Source organism: Micropterus salmoides, unplaced genomic scaffold (assembly GCF_014851395.1).
Source record: "Micropterus salmoides isolate LMB-PRFRI ecotype aquatic unplaced genomic scaffold, ASM1485139v1 Ms_hic_scaffold_4, whole genome shotgun sequence".
Classification (NCBI taxonomy): Eukaryota; Metazoa; Chordata; class Actinopteri; order Centrarchiformes; family Centrarchidae; genus Micropterus; species Micropterus salmoides.
Window position 1 is genome coordinate 37087070 of NW_024043372.1, and position 24323 is coordinate 37111392.

The 24323-nt window shown below is 40.4% G+C and overlaps 1 protein-coding gene across 2 annotated transcripts; it reads left to right on the forward strand.

The window, feature by feature from the left end:
* Positions 1-269: 269 nt before the first annotated feature.
* klf15 (Kruppel-like factor 15) lies at positions 270-14064 on the forward strand. 2 transcript variants are annotated; one of them, XM_038696245.1, is made up of 3 exons: positions 270-495; positions 2682-4144; positions 12143-14064. In XM_038696245.1, exons 2-3 carry the CDS (start codon positions 2919-2921, stop codon positions 12309-12311), a joined length of 1395 nt encoding a protein of 464 aa, XP_038552173.1. In that variant the 5' UTR covers positions 270-495; positions 2682-2918; the 3' UTR covers positions 12312-14064. The 2 variants fall into 2 exon arrangements, with proteins under 2 accessions (XP_038552173.1, XP_038552174.1); XM_038696246.1 differs by lacking the exon at positions 270-495 and adding an exon at positions 619-821.
* Positions 14065-24323: the final 10259 nt, after the last annotated feature.

A 24323-nucleotide genomic window follows, 5' to 3' on the forward strand; every position in this document is an offset into this window, starting at 1 on the left:
TTAAGGTTTTTAAAAAGACCTCTAACTGCCCTCCACATCCGTTAATCCAGCTGACCCACTTATATTACATCCCGTGTGACTGTCATTTATCATGATAACAGGTTAAAACTGAATCAGCTTCCTTCCTTCGCCGAGGCGTCCCACATGTTGTTCCACGCAGCAATCCTCCAGACAGACCAGACGACCCGCCTCCATCCCACCACAACCGACCAATGAGGCTGCAGAGCGGGGACGAGCCTTCAAGAGCAGCCTCTTATTTCCCACTACAGTAACCCTGTAACGCACACGGACAGTCATGTGACGGTCATATAGTACAACTCAAGCAAGCGCTCAGTTCAGTCTGAACGCTACAGCTGCTGCTGCTGCTGCTGCTGCATGGCGAGTCTCAAGGGCAAATCCTGCTCTGGCAATAGACTGCCCCGTCGGATGCAACGGATAAAAATAATACTCCCCGCGCCTTTTGCATTGGGAATACACTTTCTTTGAGAGAACGAGGTAAGATTAGAAGTTATTTTTATGTAATGGTGGGTTCAGGGCTGCAGGGTGCGCATGTATCTGCTCGGTGCCATATGCTGCAGCAGGCTGGACGAAAACATGTTTACGTTGAGAGGGGAGACGCGCGCCTACTCATGCGTTATGCACCGAGATTGGCCGTTATGCACCGAGACCGGCCAGGAAGAAAAAGCACACAGACCTATATTGTGGACTATTATGGGGCTCGGATTTTGCTCTGCCGCAGTTTAACAACGGAATGTAAATGAATGAATTTTGAACGAGTTTTTTGGTCTCTGTTTTCAGCTGCGCATGTGACGGGAAAGCCTGTAAGTCCCCCGAACCATGCTGCCTGCAAAATCTGATGGTGTTGAACAGATAATAGTTGTAAAATGTAAAATAGTTGTAAATGTAGCCTAATTGTTATTATTATGCAAATTAAAACAACAATTTTGTTTTAATTATTACAAATGTAAGGCCACGGCTGTATAAGAATGTAGGCTATGTCATAAGAAATGATGTCCAAGGTTTCCTATATGAACTTAAAAAAATGTATCGTCATCTTTCCAACTTCAGAGGCAACGATGTGACTGATTTACTGCTCTTTAATTTTCAAGCAAACACTACAGGTGATTTACGCAGCACACACTGCTCCCGGCCGCCACATGCGGTGTTTTCTGATAATAATGTTGACTTTTTTTTTCCTGGCCGGGTTTACTCTCGGTCACTCTGGCCATGCAGGGGCCCCTGGAAAGGGAGGGCGGATAGAGGCATGTGGTTGTAGGGGGTGCATAACCGACGCTCCTGTTCCCATAAAAACTATTTGTGAAGTCTACAGGACTTTATAAAACAAAAGTGATACATTGGACCCGTATACTTACATTGTTGTTATGCTGCATGAAAAGCAACTATACACTAATTTGTGAGTCATAAACTCTTAGCCTGGTACTTCAATAGGCCACCATAACAAGTGATAAGGTTATTGAAGAATAACTACAGTGGCACAAGCAATTTCAGAAAACAGCACAGCATGAATAAAAACATGTCGAAAAACAATAAATAAAAACATTGCAAATAGGCTAATATTAATGTAATACCAGGATATCTGTTTTAAACATGTTAATACTAGAATAACACCTGAGCATATAAGAAAGTAAACTAAAGACACTACAGAGATTGAAAATCACAAGGCAAAGGAAATACACATACAAATAAATGTCCTCACAAAAAACCTTGTTGTTAGGGCTGCAGCTAGCAATTGTTTTCATCATCAAGTAATCTTTTAAATAGTTTCTTGATTAATGGCTTGGATATTAAAACATCAGAAACTATGAAAAATGTCCATCGTGGTATCCCACAGCACAAGATTCTCAAAACTGTTGCTTTTCAAGCGACTTATTGAGTAATCAACAGCTCGACTTACCAGAAACTGAAAAAAACCTGTGTTTTAGCTCAGAAAAATAAAAAGTACTATAAGGTCATGTATGGTGAGAAAGTAATGCACATGTTTACCGCACGTTTTACAAGATATACCAATGTGTTTTTGTGAAGTGAAATGGATGGAAAATTCTGAGTGGTCACAATATAATTAAGATACAAAATAAGAAGACACAACACACAAAAGTAAGCTTGACAAGTATTTCTTAACTCACTGCTAGATTTATATTGGAGCTTTCAGCTGCATCTCATGGCCTTTTTCAGCAGATGACATTTTTGTCAGACCACTATCTTCAAGGTAAAGAATAAACCTTTACGCTCAAAATGATGCTTATTTTTTTTTAATTATTTCCTTTTTTTTTTAAATTACAATACAGTTTTCAGGACTTCACAAATGATTAAAATGAAGTTGTGAGAAGGGAACATCATTCCTTGATTGTAACTGTTCATAGCTCTCTGACGAGGGGTCACAAGTAAGCATTCCTTGGGTCTTTTGTGACGTGGCTGCTCTTAAATGACAGCTGCATTCAACTATCAACTTGCAAGTCTAAAATACTACTGCGGCATTTTTTTACAGACTGTAACTAGCATCTGATAAAGACTAGCAGATGCATTAGGTGATATGGCAGCTTTCATTCTGTAGATATATAACCACCTAAAACTCTTTCTTTAAAGTCAGGCTCTGTCCTTTTGAATTTGAGCAGTATGGGTTTAAGATTAACAGACTTCTCACTCTGTTTATTTCTATTTAGACATACTGGATCCTGGCTGGACCTTGGATTGTAAGAGTGTTTCCCTGACGCTTACTTTTTCCACCCTGAGAGAGAACACCAGGTGTTTTACTATCTCACCGAAGTGGAAAGTGTGGCCTTGGTGACCTGGGTTTGTTTGGCCTAACTTTCCCAGAATTACAAGGAATAATTCTCTAATAAACCTTAACACAAACTCCCGAGTTCAACAAGGAGACAGCAGTTTGGCACTATCCAGGGATGGTAGATAACTCCCCAGTTAGCGAGTGGACATTTCTTCCTTACAGTGGGTCTCCACCCGCCTACCGGCTGTCAGAAATGGTGACAGACCTGGGCTCCTACCAGGTGATGCCGTCGCCATTTTCGGAGGACGACTTGAGCGAGTCTTCGAGCCCTCGTTCCTGTTCTAGCCCAGACTCCCAGGTGCTCAGCTCCAGCTATGGCAGCAACTCTAGTGCTGAGAGCCAGGACAGCATCCTGGATCACCTGCTGTCCCAGGCCTCTTTAGGAGGTGCCAACAGTGTACCAGTAGGGTCTGTGGCACCTGTACCATTATCCACTTTCCTCTGGGACTCACGAAGGGATGAGCCCTCCAAACGTGAGCCCATAAAGGCCGAAAATTTTGATTTCCTCTCCTGGTCTAATGTGGATACAGAGGAACAACTTGGAGGGTCCTTCCAGCCCACACTGGAAGAGATCGAAGAATTCCTGGAGGAGAATATGGAGGTGGTAACGATGAAGCAGGAGATCCGAGAGAGTTGCCTCGGGTTGGGAGTGGGACTGGAGGAGGCTCTTGGTCTAGAAGTTGGCCTGGAGTGGGACAGGGAGTCCTCCCCTGAGCCTAAGCTAGAGCCAGAGGCCAAGTATTCAGACCAAACTGTCCCCACCGCTAGCACTGCTGGCCTGGCCACTGCTGCCTCCAGTGAGACCAAAACTACATCAGCTAACCCCACACATGAATCCAGCACAGGGGCCAAGAAGGAATCAGCAGATAGTGGCACAAACAGTAGTGGGATCATCCTACAGATTCAGCCCCTTCAGATAAAGCAGGAGCCCACAGTAGCTCCTCTTACCCCAGTAGCCCAGCCCCCACAGCCTGCCCCACCCTCAGACATTAAAATTGCGCAGCTACTGGTCAACATCCAGGGTCAGACCTTTGCTCTGGTGCCTCACATCCTGCCCTCACCCAGCCTTAATGTCTCCTCCAAGTTTGTGCGCATCGCTCCTGTCCCAATTGCAGCCAAGCCTCTTGGGATCGGGGACAGCTCAGCCAGCCAGGGATCCGGGATTCTTGTTGGAAGTCAAAAGTTCCAGAAGAACCCGGTGGCAGATCTTATCAAAATGCACAAATGCACTTTTCCTGGCTGCACCAAGATGTACACCAAGAGCAGTCACCTGAAGGCCCACCTGAGGAGGCACACGGGAGAGAAGCCTTTCGCCTGCAACTGGCAGGGCTGTGGATGGAGGTGGGTACTGGTGAGAGAAGTGTGAACTGACTGAATGAAGTTTGTCTACGTATATTTAAACATACAGGCTACACCATTCACAGAATCTCTGCCCATTCAAAATTACTATAATGGAACACTGTGGCTTTTTATGGTAACGCCTTTGTTATTTTACCACATTACACTCAGAGATGGATTCATATTTATGACTGGCTGGATAAAGCCTGTTTAAAGGTTTGTTTATTTGCAGGACTGAGCAATAACAGCAGACCCGAGCATTTGTCTGCATGATTTAAAAGAGCTTAACCCCATTTGTTAGTGTGGCCTGTTTAGAAGCTGTGCATGGTGTCATGTTGCTCAATAGAAGCAAGTGTGGTTCAGATTTTAACTGACACGTCAACTGACCTGTTGCTTTGAGGGTCATCTGTTAGCACTGGTGAGGGGACTTAACGGGTCTTGAGAGCCAGACCCACCAGACTCTCCCAAACCTCCAAGCAACTAAAAATGAGAGAAACAATTCTACAACATGAATGTAATTTGTAATAGAGTTCATTATCATGGAAGTGAGGCTTTACCGGGTTTCTGTTTGTGGAATGCCAGCAGTATACTTCAGCAAAGAGACAGGGCGCTCACAGTTACTCAAGGATCTTTAATAGAAAGCTGAGTAAACACTCATTCTGTTTTCTTTTTTCTAAGCCCTGGAGCTGGAAAGCTCTTAACAGATGTCATGCAGCCTCCCAAGTGTTAATTGGAACGATGTGAGGCAGAGGCAGTATAGACGGGTTTGCTTGTGCAATCACACTTCTTGTCAGGCAATGAGCTATCTGGGATATTCAAGAATAGCAGAGGTGTCTTTTTTTGTGGATGTAAACTAAATCTGGGACAGAGCATGTGGACTGCAGTCACATGGGCACAACATGGACACCTCCTGTTGAGACTCAACAGCTGTGCAGTTGCTGGGGCAATATGACTATGTGTGCGTGTGTGTGCGTGTGTGTGTGTGTGTGTGTGTGTGTGCGCTAAGTATAAAACAAGCAAGATGTAATTTGGGAACTGCTGTGTGTAATGGAGAAAGGCAGAGACAGAACTCGAATGTCTTCATCAGTAAGGCAATTTCTTTGTTCATTAAAGTGAGGCATCTTTTTACATCCATCAATCTGAAAGTGTTTGTGTTTATGTGAGCATGTGTCAAGCTGTCCTGAGGACATTAGGTCAGCCAGATGAGACTGACGCTGTGTTATAATTAGTGCAACGTGTGACTTCCTCAGCCATCTTCTCTTTAACTAGTGGTTTTTAAGTAGTGGGTCCTCAGAGTAGCTAAATGTGACAGCCTCACTGAGTGACTGTTTTTCCCCAAAGAAACCTATTGATAAGGCATATAGGTCCACTGACTGGATATTGAGCTATGGGTAAAAAACCTTTGAATGAAAATTTGTTTTCTGCTGCTGACTGTTATAACCCTGTTCTGTAGCATCCACCTGGTTATTAACTTGGTTATTAAGTAAGCCCAATATAGTTGCAACTGCTATTTCTATTTCTATTTAATAATGTTGGTTTTTAAGCCCTAATTGCAACATTTTGTTGCAATAGAGGTAGGGGAAGTAGGGAATTCCAAAGTAAAAGTAATTTTTTTGGCATATGTAGTCATCCATGGCACCATCTTTGTTATCATTATTGTACATCTAAATGTGGAGAGAAATCACATATGTCTAAATCGTCACGATTAAAACACAGCTACATGCACTGCTAATAGTGGACTGAAGCTAAAGATCCAGAAGCTAATAAAATCTTTAGCTAGCGGTCTTCCGCATAGCAACAGCAGCTGAAGCTCAAGGGTGCTGTAGCAGTTAGCCATTTGCTTTACCAAATTAATGATAAAAATGATGATTAATCAATAAACAAAGACTTTAAAATGGCACTTCACTGTGGGAACAGTACTTCAGAATTGTCGGATATGTATTGTATAAAGTTAAATTGAATGCATGTTAGCCAGTGTGTAACCCATTACTTAATGAATAAGGAGAAATATGAACCCAAATACTAGACCTTTGGGGGGCCACTGCTCTAAACACTCCACACATACACATATGGTGTGTGTTTTTCATGTGCCTTGCAAGTGTGCATTGAGCCATGCATATGGTATGCTTACATTTACATGTGCATGAACACGTTTGTCCAAAACTATCCCAGCCAGCGAGCTGTTATGTAATTTGGCTTCTACATGCCACAGCTTGTAGAGAGAAGTCTTGGAGGAGCTTCTTCTTTTAAACATTCAATCATATATAAACCCTCCTACTGCATGCAGGTACTGAATGATCAGTAATATCCCTTAAAAGCTTTGCGTTGGTCCATTTGACTATAGTACCAACCTGGCTACCAGCCACCAATCATGTACTGTCCTTGTTATGCTGTGGGTGTCCTAATACATGAGGAGGGCTGCAGAAATTTGTGCAGTTGTAATCCAGGCTGTGTGTTTCAACTAACAAAGAGCTCTTGTCTGTACACAAAAGGCAGAATGTAGTTTGGATGGAAGTGGAAGTGTGTGTGTGTAACACACTGCATGTGATGGGGTAAACGAAGGGGGCCTACCAAAGGAAGAAAATTGGGAAAATGTGAGAGAAGCAGGCAAATGGAGTAAGGAGCAGAGAAGACCTCCTCTCTGCTCCTTACCTCCATATGTATATATATATATATATATATATATATATATATATATATATATATATATATATATGTATGTATATGTATATATATATATATATATATATATATATATATATATATATATATATATATGTATATATATATATATATATATATATATATATATATATGTATATGTGTGTGTGTGTGTGTGTGTATATATATATATATATATATATATATATACACACACATTTCTTTTTAAGACAAGACAGGAGAAAAAATGCTGGGGGTGGTGAAATAGGGGGTGGAGAAGGGTAGATAGAAGGGGAGAAAAAGGCCTGTTTCAGTTTTGCACACAATCATTTGAAGGGCGCAGCCGTGAGGAAGTGGAGTGAACAAAGACAAAGTGTTGAATAGTTACCATGACTGTGGGCTAGGAACGTTTAGGCTGCCATGCTGCATGAAAGGGAAGAGAGGGATCAGTCAAGGTTCTTCATAGGCTGGGAGGAACAGAAAGGGAATGGCTGGATGGAAAGAGTGTGGAACTGTATAATCAAATGTAGCTATGTCAGTCCAGACACAAAAATTTACAGTGCAAAGAGTTTCTTCCAGATAGATTAATCTCCTAAAATGTCTCATTTCAGATTTTATTAGATTGTTTTGCTGGTCAGCTTAGATCATAATATTGTGAGAACTTAGAATTAGCACAACCATGACTAGATTTAGGCAGAAATTAGCTGTTGGGCCCTAATTGACCTCTGCCCCCAACACGTTTATTTTAGAATGTGCATAATACGTGCAGTAAACTAAAATCAAATGCTGCAGTTAACCTATTTCCCCTGTTGGTCATCCAGCCTTGAGCTCAGCTGATACAGCCACATCTTTTTGGAGGCATCGTTTAGTGAGGACTCATCAGAATCAGAAACGAGTTTATTGCCAAGTAGGTTTTCATATACAAGGAATTTGCTTTGGTATTTTGGTGCATAAAAATAAACATAGTAAGTGAGGAAAAAAAGATAAAAAAACAAGTACTACAAAAATATGAAACCATATTATAAAAAGTATGTACAATACAGGAATGTGCAAAATATTGACAATGCCATGAGCAAAATGTAAGGTAGACAGTAAGTATGAAGAATAAGGAATACGTGCGAGTATTGTAGAAGTGCACCATCACTGTCTTTGGCATCTTGAACGTCTTCAGCTGCCCCAGGAAGTACATCCTCTGCTGGGCCCTCTTGGTGATGGAGTCATAGACAGTATATTACTGGGTGAAGCCACCCCGCTCTGGCTTACCCCCTTGGATGGAGCTGATGTTCAGCTCCGACTTGAGGTCGGGGGTGATGATGGTGCCCAGGAAGCGGAAGGAGTCCACAGTGTCAAATGGGGGCCGATGGGGATGGGCTCTTCCTGAAATCCTTATTCACTCATCTTCCATGAAGTAATCATAGTTTTAAAGCTACGTGTGATAACTTGTGGTCAGGGAGGGGAAGTATTCATGATGCATGTATTTAAAATATGGATTTGAATTACAAAATAGGATTTTGTCATTTGTATTTTATAGGGTTAATGAAAATGGCTTCAGCTTTTGTATTTTGTGTAGTTTAAAAACTCTGTAAATTAAATCATGAGAAGTCGATGTGATGACATCATTAACCACTGCCTCAGATCGGTGCCTACTCAGTAATTTGCCCAGACTTGTTGAGATCAGAGCAGAAAATAGATCCAGACCCGAAAAAGGTCAAACGTGTAGGTTTCCATGACTTTCCATTGATTTTTAGTTACAGTTCCAAACAGCTCATGTTGAGTTTTGTTGTTCATTTTAGTAGCCTAGGCTCAATAACTTAGCCAGTGTACCTAATTTTCTAGCTAACTATTTGACCCAAGTAGCAGTCCTCACAGTTATCTCTAGTTTGCTACTTCCAGCCTAAGTTTCCATCGATTGTGCACACACACAAAAAAAAGCATTTCAGAGTTGAGCAAACTGTTAGTTAAACATTAAACTGTTGGTTACTTTAAAACTAACCTTCGTCTGGATGATCACAGGGATAATGTGAATATTTGATCCGGTAACTGGTCAGATTCATCACATGACTCATTAGGCAGAGAAAAGCTGTTGCTCTCAGTCACTGTGTCCACTTTATCAACTCAGTGAGTGTTCTGGTGAAGGGATAGATCAAATAGGCCGATAGAAGGTTTGCAAAGTTATTTCATGGTACCTTGGGAAAGTTTTTTTAGTGACACCCAGAGAAAGCTGCTCAGATTCACAAATGCAGTCCATGTTGAACTTTTGATGACATTAGGTTAGACAGCGTTAAACAGACAGAGTTTGTGTTTCCAGGTGCTTGTAGATCACACAGAGAGAACATGAATGAGAAGGAACTGTAAAAACATTGTATTTTTCACTTCTGTTTATTATAAACACCATTACCAGTTTCAAGTCAGGAAAATCTTCCCATCTACCAAGATTTGTCTGTAGTCACATATAATGCATCTCTTCCTATATGGCACTACACAGAACAAATAAAGGCATTTGTGAGAGGTCTTAAGTACTGTCATTGCTTTATTGTATCCCATAAGGGCCCACTTGCTTTAGAGCTTTAAACTGACTCCCTTCATGCAGGGATCCTATGGGGACAGGGAAGGTAGTCCCTGCTAGTGGAGAACAATCATTTCATACCTTGTGTCAGTTTTGCTAACAACATGACAGACTGATCAGTTAGCTTTAGATTCAGCATAGTTTGTGCTTCAGCGTTAGCATGGAGCCATTCACTCAGCACTTTTACTTTGCATGTGGATTTAAAATGCCTAAATGTTATAACTGTCCACCATGGATTTCTCTGGTGCATTCTTTTGCTTGATAGAAAGCATGATATTGTCAAGCCTAGGCTGTTACTCAACTCTTTCAGGCTGTGTGTTGGAGGAATGAAGCTGGGGACTCCCTGGGGGGGTGGGGGTTCAGAAGAAGAAGCCTGTACAGGATTGACTGCTTTTCATTCCCGCCTGCTCCTACAGATCTGCCAACCCAAACCAACACTGTTGTCTACTGAAAATCAGACTGCGTGTAGCCTTTTTGGATGTTTTCTTAATCCAAATACATAAAATCGTCATGTCCATCTACCCAAGTCACTGTGTAGACTAAATATGCTTGTTTCAGTTTTTACTAGCACGTGAGGGGTATGTGGTTTTGCTGCTATTGGAATGGTTTTATTGATAGTGTCTCCCTGGGTAAACTGCTGTCAGATATTGCATGTAACTTAATCAATTATATTAATGCAATAACATTGCTTTAGCTGTATTTTTGTTGTATGGACATATGCCCTAGAGTACAACGGGTTTTTACTGCAGCTCCTTATGTGTTGCTTAATAACAGGGTACAATTGTATCGATTCATCATCTTGTCAGGTCAGCAGAGCAACATCTGGGATGCAGAGTTTTGCCGGGGACAGTCAGTTTCAGAGAACTAGGTTGGTGGGAAGAAGCCCCAGAGCTGTCATCCCTGTGGTTCCAGCCAAGTAGTGTATGCCTCGCATGCTAGCCCCACCGTGATGTTTTGCTTGTCCAAATGAGTTGCAGGCAAATGAGTTGTAGCATCAACATGTGAAGCATTCTTGTTCATAACAGATAATTACACTGTGGGGCTTGGTGAGAAAATTTCTGGCGTCGGCAGCTGTTGTGTACATGTTGGGAAAAACAGGGAGTTGCCAGAACTAAATACAAACACAGCGAAAGGGCTGCGGGAAGATCAAGGGGTTTGTCTCTGATTGCATCAAAAAGGCACTTTCAGCAACTTCAGCGCTGCGACATATCCTTGAACACACATAAGGATCTAAACATGAATATTTTAGGATTCATGTTTGTAGGGAGGAGCCAAGAATAATAGTTTCCACATGAACAGAACAGCATTTTTATGAATGTGTAATTGGTTCGTGTAAGTCTTCTCTTATCATTCATTTTATCCAGAGGTGCAAGTCTAAGGCAAGTTTCAAGTTTTGACTATTTAGTGTCTCAAGTTCACGTCCTAAACTCTGTGTTTCAAGTCCTAAACAAGTGATCATGTGATCTTTATTATATAATTTAACAGCATTTGAAATGATTTCACACTTCGACAGGGCGGCCAACTTTTCTGTTTAGTTTGGTGTGAGATTTGGTATTGGTGAAGTCATTTCAGTGCATTTTATGAGTAGTACTTCTGTGAGCATGTGAAGCATGAATAAACAAAAAGCCAAGTCAACAATCACGGTCAATGATCAATAAGTATGGTTGATACGTGCTGGCCAACCTCCATCATAAATCGGGAGACCAAACCTAACAAGGGTATCTGGGGATCTTCGCCAGAAAGCTGTTAATTTCAGAGACTGTTTTCCTGCATTCCAGTGGAATTTATGGAGTCATTTTGTTGCCAAAATGTGGAGTGGGGGAAGTGAGCTTTGACTCTCAGGAGAAATCTGGAGGATAAAATACATGAGTGGATATGACTGAATTTTGTACACATATATTGTTAACAAATAGAATAGGACTAGTAGATCTATGGCACTATTAACAGATAATCTTTAACTTCAATCACAACATATCAAAATAATAAATATATACTGTATATATTTTAAAAAGTGACATAGTCAAAAGTATAATCAAAATCCCTGTAAATGAATGTGTTAGCTTGTGTTAGTCTAGAGTCTAGTCTTTTTATTAGAAGGAGTACATTATGATTAGACCGTCTTACTGTATGTCAAAATACGTTCCTAACTGATGCAAGACATCAGTTAGACGATGACGGACAGAGATCACTTAATCAAACTTGCTGTTGTTGGCCACTCTTAATTCAACCAGTAACTTTACTAACTATTCGCAAACTGTCTGTGACCCACAGCACGAGAGTGGGTCCGGCTGATTACTTTCCCAGGGTATGCTGGTGTCGCACAAGCTGGGCGAAGTCCATTCCCGCCACAATGTTATTAATTGCAGCTGACACAGTTGACATTTTTTGGTATAAGATAAAAACTTGAAGTACTTGAATGTTCGATGGGATAATGTGCAGGTTTCCCTCCCGCTTGTGCACAATGATTGGCTGCTGTCGGATCGATTCAAAGTATATCCATTGTCAAGAAATACAAAAGTTGAGTAGCTACACACTTTTTAATGACATCAATTTTAATGTTTGGGTTTGGGAAAGATATCAAGTAATTTCCAGTCAGATGGCTAAAGTCCAGTTCTAGTGTTTGAGTCAAAGTGAAGTTGCAAGTCTTTTTGTCTTGCAAGATTTTGTTAAGTAGAGTCTAAGGTCATCAGCTTTGTCATGTCACGCAAGTCCACACCTCTGACTATATTTGCCTTTGCCAAATACAAAACATCTCTTCTCCTTCATCCCTTCAGGTTTTCCCGGTCAGACGAGCTGTCTCGACACCGGCGGTCCCATTCGGGTGTCAAGCCCTACCAGTGTCCAGTGTGTGAGAAGAAGTTTGCCCGCAGTGACCACCTGTCAAAACACATCAAAGTCCACCGCTTTCCACGAAGTAGTCGAACAGTTCGCTCAGCAATCTGATGCCCCACTCGGATCTCTCGTATCACTGGGAATGCTGAGATCACTCATACAGAATTAGGCCACCGGAGCAAGGCGTGAGAGTGAATGTATGGGTGTGTGCGGACGTGTCTGCGCTTTTGTCAAGTCGGTTTGAATATGTGAGTGGAAGCACGCCTTGCTTTTTGTTTCAGCAGTCTGTGATTGTTCTAATTTATTGTACAAAAGTAAACCAACACAGTTACCATCCTGTAGCTAAAGGTTGTTGTTGTTGCTGTTGGTGCTTTGGTATGTTGTCCTCCTTATGTTTGATCTGTCTTTATCAACCGACTCAGCAGAAGATAAGATAAGCTTATTTTCATTCAGTCTGTGACAGCTCTGCTAATAGCCTTGAGTGTCCATTCTACCTGGATAAAACAACTGCCTTTTATCTTCCTAATAGCTGCCAATGTCTCGGACATTCCTGACCTTATGCAATGTTTAGGAAGTCAGAGTGAAGTGAATTATGATATCAGCTACTACCAGAGTAATAGCTACCCTTCCTGGGGTCCACAGAGGTTTTTTTCTGTGAGCTTTCTCTGATAGCTTTGTCTTAGTTTCTGCTGCCTTGTATCACGGTATGGTTGAAGAATACTTTTATTATTCGACTTGGTGTTGATGGACAAGGACACACCTGTTATAATATGTGGACATGAACTACTGATGTAACAAAGTAAGGGAAAGCTCACAATAAGCTACCAGGACTCCTCCCACATTTTATTGGACTTTGTGAACCTTGCTTCGACACAGGGAGGAGAATGACAGAGCAACACAAGAAATGCAAAAGGGAAACACAAACAAAAGGTTAAGCGCACAGTAATTGTTAAACAGGCCTTCTGATCAGTGTTAAATGATCTTTGTTCGAGTTTTATTAAGCTAAGTAATGTGAACCTTCTTGTTGGTCTTCTATTTGTCTTGCTTTCCTGGCCTTATTTTACCACAAAATCCTTACTGAAGAGCCAAATGGTTTGGGCAAACACTTCAATTATTCAATTATCCATATTTTAATGACATGTAAAGTGACTGCTAAAAAAGGTATTATAATATGGCCCATGTCATGCAGTGCATAGCCACAGAACTGAAAGTCTCAGTCTGCTATTATTATTTTGCTGACAACTTGACACAAAATCTGCCTCAACTCTGCTTTATCTATTACTGGAGACACCCCGACAGCCTTTGACCTCTGCCTGCAGTTATGTTACGTTGAGGCGACATCAATGGACACACTACACACCATGGTGCTGAACTATCAGGAGGAGGGGCTTCTGTATGTATCTGTAGATGTAGTCACAACATCCCTTTTGAGGCCATGACACACTTTCTAATGCCCAAACTGACTCAAACATTGTTTGCTAAATGTACCGCGCCCCGCTGTGAATATGTAGGGGTGTGACTATGCCGTCCGTGTGTAATTCATGTATGTAAAGCAACAACAAGCAGGGGTACACAACATTATACATCATTCCTTTCATTCAATTTTTGAATTTTTAATGCTTGTGTGAACACAGGTGTTTTACCGCATCCTATGAATGTATGTAAATATGCAGGAGTGTTCATCGCTGCATCCAGGAAACAAACAGACACTTCTGATCTTAAAACAAATCAGTGGTTATGAAGATTTCTAGTGTCAACCCTAAATGTGTACATAGCTTAATGTTTCAGTACATATGAATATATTATATATTTTTTCTTTGTTCTATCCAAGATGCATTTACAAATAAAACTGAAAAGAAACAACTGTGTGAGTTAAGTTTCTCCTAGGAAATAAATGTGTCTGTGGTGCGTTGTTGATCTTCTGTATAAATTCATGGTGGTCGACCTACAAGGCGTGTCTTGCATGTGTTTTGATGATCACTACATAGCCTAGCTGCTAACACTGGCTGAGTCCAACCATGTTAAAGCAGGACTGGTTTGTAAACGTCCCAGTATGATCACAGCTAACATCCCTTCAGCTTTACATCAGTGTGCATGATTTTCATTGTGACCTCCAGCACTGTTGAGCCCGTGCTGACACACACACACGAGGACCAGACTTTGTTGTTGCACTGAAAGTTGCAAATGTTGCTTACTCACCTTCCATAAATAGACAGTTTAAGTTATGCAATTGATGAAGGTGATGTGTGGTTCAGAGATCTGGAGATTGTACATTGGTAATGCTGTACAGTATGTAGGGGGCGAGCATCTGTGTGCGCATTACATTGGGGAGAGGGGTTATTGAGAGCACAGAGAGCTGGGAGGTGGTAGAAGCAACAGCTAATTCATCCCATATGATCCGTCCCACTGTGGAAGCATTTACCTTGAACAGCTCACAGACAAACAATCTGTACAGGAGGCCGCACCTGGTTTGGCTCAAGAGCTACTTCACAAAATGTGGGCAGATAAAGAGGTGTTGTTAGTAAGAGTTTTACCACATACAAACACATTAAACACAGGACGTACTATTATTACTGAAGTTTATTTAACTAAGATTTTGTTAGCAGAACATGCTTGTTTGCTTAGACTCCATAGATTTCCATTAGGAGCTGCACAGTACCACTATAGGCTTCTGATAAGATTAAGTAGTAGCAGTCAAGTAAGTGATTGCATTAAGTTTTCCCAATATAAGAAAAACAATAATAAAGTAGGGATGATCCACTCAGTCTATAATTTATTTAAGTTCTTAAGAAAGAAGTCCAAGTCAGAGGTCTTCACTCTCCAGAATTGATCAGACCTAAGGATGAGGCTTTTGTTTTTTCATCGTCAACAATCTTATGATGAAAAGACAAAAAACAACAATGTATTAATCCTCTCAATACACACTACATAAAGACCATGCATTATAGGTGAAGACAAATATCTTTAAAAACTCAAATTTACCACCATGTGTTTATACAACAAATCAACAACGCACCACAGACACATTTATTTCTGCCCCCTAGTTGCACGTGCATCTCTGTGATGACGTTGCACAGAAACCCATCTGTACACAGTAGGCTGTATTTTGTACATACACATGCAGTATATTATCAATGTTCCCTTTGGCCTTATGGTGTTCAGACAGGCTCAAGGTTACATGCTGATGGCTTGATAGCAGGTGCCTTATGTCTGAATTGAGTTCAGTGAGTTAGGACTGAGCTGATAAATTGGCTTTGTGGCTTGCATAGGAGTCCAGTTTTCAAGAGCTGTGCAGAATCTCTGTGATCTATCATTATACTGTAGACATGATGATAGATACAGGATGGGGTGCTGAGCGTGTGTTCTGTACTTTGTATGTTCAATGGAATAGTGTTTATCTTGGACGTGTTTGTGTGACTGAATATGTGTGTCCACGTGTTCTGCTTGCATGTGTATGTTTGCCACGCAACCTGAGGTACCCCTGCCTGCACAGACACACCAGTCTTCCGCATGGAACCAGATTTCCTGTTAGAACGGACAGTGAGACAATAGGCTGCTCATACTCCTCCGTCATCATTTGCTTTGAACACGTCACCTCATGCACATCTGCAAAATGCATCCATAGTCTATGGAAACTGCAATGCCTCTGACCAAACACTAAACAAAGTAAACACAACCCACCATGCAGTGACAGTTAATAACAAAGTAGCCTGTTGTTATTTGGTTTAGTCAGGCTGCAGCTTCCAGAATTACAGGGCAAATGCACAACACAACAATGAATATATTCAAAGTACTGTACAAATCCTCATTATTTATTTATTTATTTATGTTGATAATGGCAAGGATGGCAGAGGGGCTTGAATTTGAAATCTACATTTTAGCTTTATCAATAAATCATACAAAGTCAATATTTCAGTAAACCAGAATTATTGTGTAGTATAAAACAGCAAAAGGAAGAAGCCAAAAAACATTGGGAATAAAGATGTAGGGAACGTCTCGGGTTACGTATGTAACCCTGGTTCCCCGAGAAGGGGAACGAGACACTGCGTCGGTTACGACACTATGGGAACGTTCCCATAGTGTCGTAACCAACGCAGTGTCTCGTTCCCTCGAAGGGGAACCAAGGTTTTTCCTTCTAAACACAATGTATTTATGGGCATGGTTAGCTTAGCATAGCATTAAGATTGGAAACCACGCAAAAACTAGGCTGGCTGTCTCCAAAGTTTCTCCAAAGTGAAAAAATATGCTTTATTAATAACACGTCATTTTTGGCTTTTTAATCTGTACAAAAACAGAAATGTAAAAACGACCCAAGCTGGACGTGTTACAAGCTTATTTTTTCACTTTAGGCAAAGCCAGGCTAGCAGTTTTCCGCTCTTTACGCTAAACTGTCTGGCTCCAGCTACATACGCTCTGATATGGGAGTTACAGAAGTTACAGTATATCAATTTTCTCTTCTAACTCTCAGAGAGAAAATGCATAAGCCCATTTTCCAAATAGTGTACAACCCTCATTCATAATTCAATTTTTGCAGAGTTTTAAGGTATGTTTACACAGGACACGAGTGAATTTTAGAGGCAGGAAAATAAAAATAATAAAGTCAGTGGAAAAAGGCGAGTGGGAAACATGAAATCACTGTGTATGCTGACTTACTCAATACTATCAATATCTCTAATGTAGCTGAGTAATTTGTATTGTTCTTCATGTGGTGAAAGACTGACAGACAGGATTGCAAAAACAGCAGAGTGTAAGCTTATCAAACAATAACAGCTGCTCTTCTGTTCGTTATTTTGCACACATTTGGACTGGCTCCTGCTAATCTCTGCAACTGAGGTTTGTAAAATCCAAAAATGATGTAATTTTTAGCTCACAAAACACAAGCAGCCATTGTTAAGACCTCCTGGGAAAGGTAAAGTAAAAACCTGTTGACCGGTAAAAAAGCTATTTTGTTGGTGTGAGTGCTATGATGTAGGATATCACTGAAAGTTAAAGAATGACGTTTTAATTAACCTTTAGGTGTGTTCCAGCATGATTGCAGATGTTATCCCACAATTGTACATAACATCAAGTACAGTAAATTGGCTCCTCCACCAGAAACAAGTTACATTTCATGTCTGGAAAATTCTTTAAAAACTATTTTAAATGTGAATTATGTTCTCATCTGCACTGCACCTTGTCTCTGCATTGTTTCTTTTGTTTCTGTGAAGATTTGGCAGCTCCACTAGGCAGTCATCAGGATATCCTCTTCGGAGAGCAAAGGACTGAAAACACATCTGTGGGCCATTATGTATTTGACCACGTGGTTGGATGTGTGTGTTAGAGTGTGTGTGATTATAAGACTTCCTCCTGACTACTGGTAAGACTTGTCTGAAACAAAGCTCGCAGTATTTTCCATTACTCAAGCTCACTATACCTTTTTATAAATGCTCTTAGTGTTACAAAGTTGCAACATGTAGGAGGAAATCATTTATAACTCATTTCCCACAACAGCCTAACCTGCTGTTGAACATCATAAAGCTGTTATTCAGCAGAACTTTCTGACTTTAAGTCAAACTCACGAGTTCATAAAATCAAACAATCCATTACAGAGTGTAGCAATCAAATATTGACAAGGCATTGCACTAATGACTTATTTTGTCAGGATTTGAAGCAAATTTTGTTGGATTGCTTTACAGCTAAAGTCAGCAACGGAGTCCTGCTCTTTTATTTTCTACATCAGTGGAGCTGAGGGGGAGCAGGTGAACAGTTTCAGGTTCCTGGGTATCAGCATCACAGAGAACCTGTTATTGGCATCTCACATCCCCTACCCCATTAAGAAAGCTCAGACACAGCTATTTTTCAAGACAAAATCCCGGTGCCAACTTTTACAGAGGAGCAACAGAAAAAGTAAATAGCCTCTGGTGACTGTTCCACAAGTGTATGAATGTGTGTGAATGTTAGTTTCTGTTTAAGCACTTAGGCAGTGTGTGAATGGTGAATGCAGATGTAGTGTAAAAGTGCTTTGAGTGGTTGAAAAGACTAGAAAGGTCCTATACAAATACAGAGCATTTACATCTAAGCTTTTTCTCAGGAGTTTGTGGAGCCCAAACGAATGCAGACGAGAGATTTGAAAATGTTACCCAAATAAAGACAAGTGACAAATTAAAGAATATAAACTATAAATGAGTAGAGAAAAAAATACATCCATATAAACTTTATACTGGTTTGATGAATAAAACTCTTGTGAATATATGCTATGGCCTTTATTGTCACCAGAGCTCAACCCATCTGAACACCTCTGTATGGAAGATTTTGTAGCTAGAGCTCACCACTAACATCAAAACACTAAATAAATATCTTTTGAAATAATGCTGTTCATCCCTCCAGAAGAGATGAGAGACTGAAAACATAAACTAAAACTGTTGTAGATGCTTGTGGTGGGACGCCTTACTAACACACTTTATAATCTGACACCCATTATTGTAATAATAGATTAATTTAGTTATTATTATTATTTCAATGAAGTTTCAGCCACAGACAATGTGCCATTATTTGGACAAAAGAAAATAATGAGGTGTAAAGTTGTTGCCAGCATCATAACTGAGTTGTATGCGTATCCCTTCTCAGCAGGAAGTTATACAAAGTAAAAATGATAAAGGTGGTTCAACTTAAAAAACTTCAAAGTTCAATTGCTGCCTTAAAAAAGTGAGTGAACTCAACTTTCAGAAAAGCTTTATTTCAACTCTTGATGTTACGTTATATATAACTTGTTTAATTAATGATCATTTATTGTTTGAACATGATACTGTGAGTGAAAACAACTATCTATATTATATTGTCCATTAAAGGGAACTTGCTTTCTCTTGTCAAACATACAATTCTACCCTTTCAACTCACATTTTTAAGTTAAGATAATAATAATATATTAATAATAATAATCTTTATTTGTAGACAACTTATCAAAAACAAGTTACAAAGTGCTTTAACAAGTGTAAAGACAATAATACCCAAAAGACAATAATACAGAAACAATACAAGATAAAAGCAAGAAGACATTGACCAATATACACGTTTAGGATAAATATAAAACAAGTAAAATAGAATACAATAAAAGGGATAAAATAAAGTCAAATAAGATCGGGAAAGGCTCTCCTATAAAAGTATGTTTTAAGAAGGGACTTAAAAGAGTTCACTGACTCAGCCGACCTGATTTCCTCGGGCAGGCTGTTCCAGAGCCTCGGGGCCCTGACAGCAAACGCTCTGTCCCCTTTAGTTTTCAGTCGAGACTCTGGAACAGACAACAGACCTCTGCCCGAGGATCTCAAGGTACGTGCTGGTGTGTATGGGACTAAAAGGTCAGAAATATAACAAGGCGAGAGGCCATGAAGAGCTTTAAAAGTGATCAATATCCAACAAAGGTTAAAAATCAAGGACAACTGGACTTGGTTGAAGATACTGGAAGACGTCTGGGGTCGTTGGCCCGGGTCATCGATATCGCTGGTATACCGCTCGATGACCCGGGATAACGACCCCACTGAGGTTAAATAGCTGAGTTTCCCTGCCAGTCAGTCAGAACTGAAGAAGTCCTTTGGATGAGGGACGAAACGTCTTCCAGTATCTTCAACCAAGTCCAGTTGCCCTTGATTTTTAACCTTCGTTGGATAACTATGACCTGGGTGACTGAGAATCTTCATAGACAAAAGTAATCAATAGAATTTTAAAGTCAATTCTAAAACATACTGGGAGCCAGTGTAATGAAGCTAAAATAGGGGTGATGTGGTCATATTTCTTTGTTCTCGATCGATCAGTAGATTTTTGGGTAAAACAAGTTTCTAAGGCTGTTGCAATAATCCAGGTGTGATGAGATGAAGGCATGTAAAACGGTCTCGGTGTCCTTAAAAGTTAACATAGATAGAATTTTTGCTATATTTCTAAGTTGATAAAAACATGATTGAACAAGCTTTGTGGTGTGCTGAATTTAAATTACTATCAAACCACACACCAAGGTTCTTTGCAACAGGCTTAATGTGATTTACTAGGGAACCAGCAGATGGCAGTATATGTTTTGCCATCTACTGAGACCCCATGACCAGGATTTCTGTTTTGTCTGAGTTCAGCTGGAGGAAATTATTTGACATCCATTTTTTAACTTCACAAAGGCAGTTGTTAAGTGAACTCAGCATTCCAGGGTCTGTGGATCTGACGGGCAAATATATCATCAGCATAAATATGAAAAGAAATACCATGTTTATGGATAATATGTCCAAGGGGAAGCAGATACAAGGAAAACAAAATGGGTCCTAAGACCGACCTGGGATTGTGTTTATGTGTAGTAATGAGTTCAGAAAAATAGTGTGTCCTCGCATCCTTAACCATGTTATTGTAGTTAATTAATAAATCCTTCAGACTGAGGTAATGGACTTGGAGACTGGATTTTTTCCATCTGCTTTCTGCTTTCCTGCATTCCCTTTTGAGGCTGTGAATGCTGTCATTTATCCAGGGTTGCTTACTAGCTTTAGACGTAGGCCTAACCTTTAGAGGAGCAGTAATATTTAGTGACGACAAGCAGATATGATTGAAGTGATCGACCAGATTGTTGGTGTTGGAATCAGACAGGTGTTGGCTTTGGCTCTGAAAGAATGCGCAAAACTTTGAAACACTTTGTTCATTAAAGATGCGAGAACACACGGAGCTTGGTGAGGCGGCATGAGTAACAGGCGAATCGCAGCTAAAAACAATAAATCTGTGGTCAGATATGGTCATGTCCACTAATTCCACAGAGGAAATGCTGACACCCAGGGTAAAAACCAAGTCCAGTGTATGACCACGGTTATGTGTTTGCCCTTTGACATGTTGTTTGAAGTTAAAAGAAGTGGCCATATTTAAAAAGTCAAGCATTAACATTGGTGGGGTCATCAACATGAATATTAAAATCGCCACAAAGAACAATTCTGTCATAATTTAAAACCAGAGTAGATAAAAATTCAGGAAGTTCTGATAAAAATCCTCCAGGCGGTTTTGGGGGGCGATAAATTTTAACAAATATGATAGGTTGCAGCCCTCCAACTTTAAGAGTGAGAACTTCAAAGGAGTTAAATTCATCACAGCGTACTTGATGACATTTTAAATTTTTCCTATACACGCTCACTAGCCCACCACCACGACCACTGACCCTCGGTTGACTAAAACAATCATATTGAGGCAGACACAGTTCAGCTAGCTGCCTATAGTCATTCATTTGCAACCATGATTCAGTTAAAAACATAAAATCTAGATTTGCAGACAAGATAAAATCATTTAAGATAAAAGTCTTACTTGACAGAGATCTCACATTGAAGAGAGCCATTTTAAATGAGTTTGTTCTGGGTGCTGGAGTTGGTGCAGTTGTCCTAATCCTTATAAAATTACTATTATTTCTGTGTGGGATGTGCACATTTCGGTTTACTGGTCTATGCGTGATGATGACAGGAATAGAAGTCTTTGGAACAGCGCTGGGAGCAGACGGCTTTACATGCCAGCAGGTGGAGACAGTTGTTTGTGGCAGTGAGGCAGAGATCTGTTCAGTGAGCGGTGGTGTTTCCAGGTGTGCTGCATGAATGATTAGTCATTCACGTAAGTCATGTGTGGACCGCACCACATGCTGTATGTGAGCAGCTAACATTTCTGAGCCCCGTTTGTTTGGGTGAAGTCCGTCTGTCTTAAAAAGAGACATTCTTTGCCAGAAAATATTAAAATTATCGACATAACACACATCGCGAGCCCTGCAGGCGGACTGGAGCCAGTCGTGGAGGCCAAGGAGTCTACTGAAGCGGCCAGCACCGCGACCAACTGTGGGAATGGGACCAGAGATAAAAACAGACTTTCCACACTGCTTTAAAAAGTTAAAAAGACGGTTAAAATCTGATTTTGTCAGCTCAGACTGCTGAAGAGCTGTGTCATTTGTTCCCACATGGACTATCACTCTTGTGATGAATGATAATGAACTATATAAGACATTTTAAGTTAGTTGGAAATGCACGTTCAACTGCTGCCTTGAAGAGTGCCTTTGTTTCAACTCACAAATTCAAGTTCATGATGTGAACTACGTTGTTTTTTTAGTTAAATTAACTTTTTATAACTTCAACTTCATACTTTGATTTATTCTAACTCACAGTTTCAAGTTAAAACAAGTTAACCACATTTATGCAACTTCCCATTTCAAGTTAAGGGGATTTAAAATCCTAATTTGTTTCAGTTTACATGTTAAAAGGGCCTTGCAGACAGATCACCACATCAGCACCGCTGTGCTATGAATGCCATTATCTTCAATGGCTTGCGCTACGCTGGAATTTATTGAAATTTTTATTGAAATTGCTATGGGGTAAAAAGAAGTTTCTATATATAATAGAAAACTATTTACAGAACAGCCTCAGAATTAAGCTTCAGAGCAATATCTTTGATTACAATAGTCATTGATTATTTAAAAAAGTTCCTATATTTATAGTTTATTAGAAAACAGATATTGACACATTTTACTCTGATGATACTCGTACTGTAAATAGTATCTTTACTGGATACTCGTTTCAACTGAGTACTCACTCAGCCCTAATAATTAGTTGATTATGTGTAAGTTTCTCTCAAACTGAAAAGACGCAGCACCTAGACAATTGTTTTTCTCTTGCTCCAATTCCTGCACACTCGCCTTTTTTTTCAACTGATTGACGAACATCATATGTGTAATTCAGGGCCCAGTTCAAACAGGATGAACAGCATTATTTCAAAACCTTTTTATAGTGGTTTACTGTTGAATTGTTCTCTTCCTGTGTGGTTTCAGGAGGAGAGAATATGGCCTTTGAGACAGGGAATAACAATGAAAATAGACTCTGCAGACGTCTCAGTGGACAGACACATGCTAAAGAGTAGAGGTTGCATATCTGCGTAGGAGTAGTCTCAGTAAAGAAGGAGAAAGTTAAGGCGATAGAAAGAGTTGTATGTATGTTTAAAGACATAAACTAAGAAGAAGTGACTAAGTGGTTAACACACAGACTTTCAGCAATACATTTTTTGTGGCTATAATAGAGGAAGCACAAGCTCAGCGTCTTTTCCTGCTGGAGTGCCCTTAGGCCAACAAATAATCCAGACTAAATGACAATTGTTGTTGTTTGTAATTGCCTACTAAAATGACGAATGTGAGTTTTTCTCTATGGTTAAGGTTTGGTGAAGTGTAGGAACAGAAAGTATTGGGTTATGGTTAGGGAACAATCATAGTCAAGGTACAAGGTTTAACAACTATTGAATGGATTGCCATGACATTTTGTACAGTTATTTGTGGTCTCCAGGGGAAGCATCCAACTGACTTTATCCTTGGAAGGGGGGGTCAGTGCGCGTGTGGCTGTAGCATGTGTGTGGCAGAAGAGAAACAGTTACTGAAGACAGATGGAGCACCGCCTGTGCCGGTGTTGTGCGGAGTTGTCCGCACCTCACAGGACGTTCAGATGAAGAACCACACAAAGAATATCACATTATTTTAACAGTAGTACGTGGAATAGACCCCAGAGGAACCATGACGTGCAGATGTCGGCCACATGGCATGGACGCAAAACTCGGCACAAGACCGGTGAAAGGTTATGTGTAACAAGCATGCCCCCCCACTCCCCGTGCCATCATCGCATATATGATTTGACTATCAGAGGACTATAGGCAGGTCTTGACTATTCTGATTCAGCTATGTAAATCCTTAGCCAGGGACATCCCTACGATGACGTTAAAGTTGGAGTTTACTTGAATTTCCAGCATGTTGTGTGAAGCTGTCTCCCGATGAGTCCGTCTATGTGTTTTGTCTAGATTTTGCTCGCTCATGAGTTCGAGCACACGTATGAGCACACACCTGGTTGCAATCTAAAAAAACGCACTGCTAATGGCCGCTGAAAACTACACATAGCGCATTTAAGTTTATGTGCAAATACCTGCAAAACTAATGACATTCCCATCATCCTCTGCTGTACTTTGTGTTAAGTGCTAGTAATTAGCAACATTGTCATTGAGGGCATGGTAGCATGCTGACATTAGCATTTAGCTCACAGCCTCAGATTCACTAAAGTCGCTGTAGACTTAGTCTTGATTGAGGTTCTTTACTCAAGTCGCAGTAGGATTGAAGAAATTAGT